The sequence below is a fragment of the Enhydra lutris genome, unplaced genomic scaffold (genome assembly GCF_002288905.1).
Source record: "Enhydra lutris kenyoni isolate GAN:26980312 unplaced genomic scaffold, ASM228890v2 scaffoldscaffold103, whole genome shotgun sequence".
Classification (NCBI taxonomy): Eukaryota; Metazoa; Chordata; class Mammalia; order Carnivora; family Mustelidae; genus Enhydra; species Enhydra lutris.
In genome coordinates, this window is record NW_019154187.1 from 330,487 (window position 1) to 335,868 (window position 5,382).

A 5,382-nucleotide genomic window follows, 5' to 3' on the forward strand; every position below is an offset into this window, starting at 1 on the left:
ATCGAAATTTAATTTATTCTAGTATATGTGATTATGTTTTTCAAATTTCATTTAAAGAAAGTTTTCAAAAAAAAAATGAAAAAAGAAAATTTAGTCTGGGAAGTTACTGAATACAATCTCCTTAATAGCATTTTAATGTTAAAGAAACATTATTTCTTTGATATATGACTATGATTCTATGTCCTTAAAGAACATTATTCTTCTCCTGCTTGTATCATTAGCTTATCACTGGCACCCAACATGGCTCAGGAAAATTCCAGCATCATCATTGAGTTGGTCCTTCTTGGATTTTCTAATCATCCTCAGGCTGAGATCCCTCTCTTCCTCCTCTTCTCTGGGGTCTATCTGGTCAATCTCTTTGGAAACACAGCTATTATCATCTTGGTGGTAATTGATCCCTGTCTCCAGACACCCATGTATTTTTTCCTCTGCCACTTGGCCTTTCTCAACATATTTTACACCACAGCTGTGGTCCCCAAGATGCTCTTCAACCTCCTTGCTCCCAAGAAAATTATCTCATATGAACTCTGCCTTGCCCAGACCTACATCTCCCTGTTAATGGGAGCAGCTGAGTGCATTATTCTGGCCATCATGGCTCTGGACCGTTATGTGGCCATTTGTTACCCTCTACGATACCTGCTCATCATGAACTGGTCTGTGTGCATGCGGCTTGCTGTAGGGGCATGGTCCATCAGTTTCTTTGCCTCAGTGGTGCCCCTCTACTTCACCATACTTCCCTTGTGTAGCCCTTACATAGTTGACCATATTTTTTGTGAAGCACCTGTTCTTCTTCATATGTTCTGTGCTGATACATCCCTGCAAGAAACCCTGATGGTGATAGGTGCATCTGGTACCCTCTTGCTCCCCTTCCTTCTTATTACTATCTCCTACCTCCGCATACTGGTTGCTGTGATGAAGATGCATTCAGCAGAGGGTAGGAAAAAAATTTTCTCTGTCTGTAGCTCTCACCTGACTGTGGTGACCATTTATTATGGGACAGGTATGTTCATGTACATGAGGCCTAAATCTCTATATTCAGCTGAGGGTGATAAATTAATCTCCTTATTTTATGCTGTCATCAATCCTGCTTTGAACCCATTAATCTACAGTCTGAGGAACAAGGAAGTGACTGGAGCCTTGAAGAGAGTCTTAGGAAGATTGTCAGTGTCCCAAAGGCAAATGATACTATCTTGAAATGCCAGTAGACAGAATCTTATACTTTAATGGACTGTCTAAAAACTGACATTAGTAACTTAATTAACCACAACTATATCAGAGTTATTGCAAATATACAATTTCATTCACTACTGACACCCTTTTGTGACCCTCCTTTTAGTGACTAATGTTAACAGACTATATTCTTTTTTTAAAGATTTTATTTATTTATTTGACAGACAGAGATCACAAACAGGCAGAGAGGCAGGCAGAGGGGGCGGGGATCAGGCTCCCTACTAAGCAGAGAGTCTGATGTGGGGCTCAATCCCAGGATGCTGGGATAATGACCTAAGCTGAAGGTAGATGCTAAAGGACTGAGCCACCCAGGGGGCCCAACAGATTATATTATTGTATGAAATATAGCTACATATAAGTTCTTTATTAAAAATACATGTAAGTATAACTTATGAAAAAAGTGGAGTTGAAATTTCAAGGTAGGTTTTTGAATCCCATAATTTCACACAGACTATTTTATAATTACTATGTGATATTTGTACATATTTTCCTTACTAATCAAATGTCATAGCATACTCTTTATCCTTTACTCAGTCTATGAAATTATAATTTATGATTCAACTCTGCTGTAAACTGATTCTTGACCCATCTGTCCAATTCTAGTGTTCTGAATACGTCACTTCAGCCGCTCAAACATGTGCTATTTCACAAGTAATCCATTTCTCAGAAATGTGTTTTATGTGAGTATTGCAAAGCTCAAGTCATTGCCACTTTCTACATCAATCCTTTCTTGAAAACTGTCTTACCTTGCTGTAAATTCTATTACTTTGATGCAAGACCATAAAAGTTATCTCTTTTATTGTAAGTTGTATTTTATTTTCTCACATGTTTTTTGACAGTCAATAAATAATTTACTTAGACTGTACAGATAACATTGGCTATCCATAGAAATATCATCATCTTACTCATTAAACAGCACACACTGGGGGTGCCTGGGTGGCTCTGTCCTTAAGCATCTGCCTTTGGCTCAGGTCATGATCACAGGGTCCTGGGATCGAGCCCAGCATTGGGCTCTCTGCTCAGCAGGGAGCCTGTTTCTACCTCTCACATTCCCTCTGCTTGTGTTCCCTGACTCACTCTCTCTCTCTCTCTCTCTTTCTCTCTCTCAAATAAATAAAATATTAAAAAAAATAAACAGGACACACTGACTTCTAACTACAGCACAGGAGAATAGAGCATAAGGAATAACACAGAGGACACTGGGAGTTGGAGAGGAGAAGTGAGTTTGGGGAAATCAGAGAGGGAGTGGAAACATGAGAGACTGTGGACTCAGAAACAAACTGAGGGTTTTGGAGGGGAGGGGGATGGGAGAATGGGTGAGTCTGGTGGTGGATATTAAGGAGGGCACATATTGCCTGGAGCACTGGGTGTGGTGCATTAACAATGAATCTCGGAATGCTGAAAAAATAAAATCAAGTTAAAATTAAAAAAAAAAAAAAGCAAGCCTTCCTTATAAGGCTCACTTGTGCTGAGTCATGAATAATGGAGAAAATTCACCAGGTGTACATGTCAAAAAGGGAAACTCTAAATGAAGTTGTAGCATGGTGGGGGGGAGAAACAGTGAAAATAGTTCATTGTATCTTTCTTGAACTCTACACTGTCCTCAAAACATATACGCATTTTGTTAATTTAATAAATAGAGGAGGTCTTAACATTTTTAGAGGGATTTATTTATTTAATTGAGAGAAAGAGAAAGCGTGAGAGTGGTGGTGGGGCAGAGGTGAGAGAGACTTATCCAATCTATCTCTATCTCTGGACTCTGAGATCATGACCTGAGCCCAAACCAACGGTCAGTTACTCCGGCACCCCAGCATTTTTCTTTTTCTTCTCTTAACGTCAACTTCCCTTGTAGTCTTTATTTGTTTAAATAAATGTCATGTTTTACCTAATTGTACATTAAAATATGATGTTATGTGTCAGATTGGCAACCTAAATTTGGGGGAATTTTTTTTTTTTTTTTTTTTTGCTTTAAGATTTATTTATTTATCTATTTAGATCATGCAAGCAATTGGGGAGGGGTGGAGAGAGAAGGATAGAATCTTTTTAAGATTATTTACTTATTTGACAAAGAGAGAGATCACAAGTAGACAGAGGCGGGCAGAGGGAGATGGGGAAGCAGGCTCTCTGCGGTGCAGAGAGCACAACGCGGGGCTCAGTCCCAGGATGCTGAGATCATGACCTGAGCCAAAGGCAGATGTTTAACCCACTGAGCCACCCAGACGCCTGGAGAAGGAGACAATCTTAAGCTCACTCTGGGCTGTTGCATAGAGCACCACAGGGGGCGTGGTGCCATGGTCCTGAGATCATCACCTGAGCAGAAACCAAGAATCTGAAGATGAACCAATTGAGCCACCCAGGTGACCCAGGCAAAGCTATTTTTATTCCCTAAGTGTTGTATTTTATGCTTTTTTTTTTGACCAGTTAAAATTAAGCTATAAAAAGCATTATGTATGCATAGTAAGAAAATAAAAAAAATTATATTCAACTGATGGCTTTACTTATCTTACTATTTTTAAATGGAAAATTCCTCATTTCATATAATGTCTACCTTTCTTATCCCAAATATCATGCCTTTGATTTTCTATTTATGTGGCAAGCATGACTATTAAAAAAAAAAAGTTCCAGATTAGAGCTCTGATACTACAACTGAAGGTCACTGGAACCTCATTTTCTGCATACATAATTTAAAAATAGAAAAATGAAAATATTTCTGATCCCTTATTGAGAGGATTACAGGGCATTGTGCATACAATTGTAATAAGTTCTTAGAAAATCAAGTACCCTATTAGCACCCAAGACACTGAATTTCCAAACCATTTTGTTCTGTTTCTTTAAACCAAGGTGCCACAAATATATGTTGGAACTACTTTCATAATTTTTGACACTATTTCTTACTCTAAGACTATTTAAATCTCTATCTTTATATGTTTGAGGTGAGTTTCCTTTCTGTTGCAGTGTACTGCCTGTAGGATAGTTTCTGGCTGTTGACATCATCACTTCATAACATAGATTATAACTCCATGTATGAAAGTAGCTAATAACTGAAGACTCTGAAATAGGGTAAATTGTTCTATTGTCCATGCCTTCTACTTCTAGGAAATCTTCTGGGGATTCATTACTGGAACTCCAACTTTTTTTTTTTTATTTTTTATAAACATATAATATATTTTTATCCCCAGGGGTACAGGTCTGTACGCCAGGTTTACACACTTCACAATGGAACTCCAACTTTTAATGAGTAATTTTTCTTCTGAGAGCAAACGTGATAATGGAGATGTTGCCAAACACACACACACACACACACACACACTTGTTTGAACATACACTCCTATATCTCAGTAAAATAATAAATTAATATGGCTTGTGCAGAACACTGATAAAACACAGTGGAAAAAAAGTTAAAAATTAAATATCCAAAAAAAATTTTTTTTTCTTTTTAAAAAAGATTTTATTTATTTATTTGAGAGAGAGAGAGGGTGAGAGAGAGAGTATGACAGGGGAGAAGCAGACTCCCTGTGGAGCTGGGAGCCCGATGCAAGACTGGATCCCAGGATACCAGGATCATGCCTAAGCTGAAGGCAGTTGCTTAACCAACTGAGCCACCCAAGTGCCCAAACTTATTTTTTCTCTATAAGTTAACGATATAATTTATTTCCCAAACAAGGTCATGATTGATGATGGAAGTCCCAATGCTAATAATTTATGGTGATAGAAGGAAGAATCCAAGACTCTCTGAGTTTGAAAAACTGAGGTTATGATATCTTACACATATTGTAACTTACAAGATAATTATAAGAAACAACATTTTTATGATTAGGTATCACAACAGTGATACCTAATAACCATAAAATTCACTAAATCAAAGGTTGTTTTCCAGTAAAGGCAACAGAATGTGTCCCTATTTCTACAATTAAAATTCAGCAACCATTCAGAAGCCAAAATGGGATTGTGCAAGCAGTGGAATAAAACATCACATACCAGGGGACTAAGAAGGATTCTTAGTATCTGTACCCTGTACAGTGGGTAATAGGCAGACAAATCATGGTACAGGCTATCCCTTATTAGATATCTCTTTTGAAAGTGTTTTTGATCATTCTGTGACTTACATTCTAATTCTTTTGATGGCCTTTGTAGAACAGAAGTTCTAATTTT

At 37.7% G+C, this 5,382-nt stretch overlaps 1 protein-coding gene across 1 annotated transcript; it reads left to right on the forward strand.

Moving 5' to 3' along the window:
- Nucleotides 1-240: 240 nt before the first annotated feature.
- On the forward strand, nt 241-4,988 carry LOC111139367 (olfactory receptor 2A12-like). The gene is made up of 2 exons (XM_022491624.1): nt 241-1,160; nt 4,943-4,988. The coding sequence occupies exons 1-2, from the start codon at nt 241-243 to the stop codon at nt 4,986-4,988; spliced, it is 966 nt and encodes a 321-aa protein (XP_022347332.1).
- The last annotated feature ends 394 nt before the right edge of the window (nt 4,989-5,382 follow it).

Bases quoted from the DNA above. Each gene is read 5' to 3' on its own strand.
- LOC111139367 (XM_022491624.1), top strand. From the start codon at position 241: ATGGCTCAGGAAAATTCCAGCATCATCATTGAGTTGGTCCTTCTTGGA. The intron at 1,161-4,942 runs GTCAGTGTCCCA...TTATGGTGATAG, and splicing joins AAGAGAGTCTTAGGAAGATT to AAGGAAGAATCCAAGACTCT.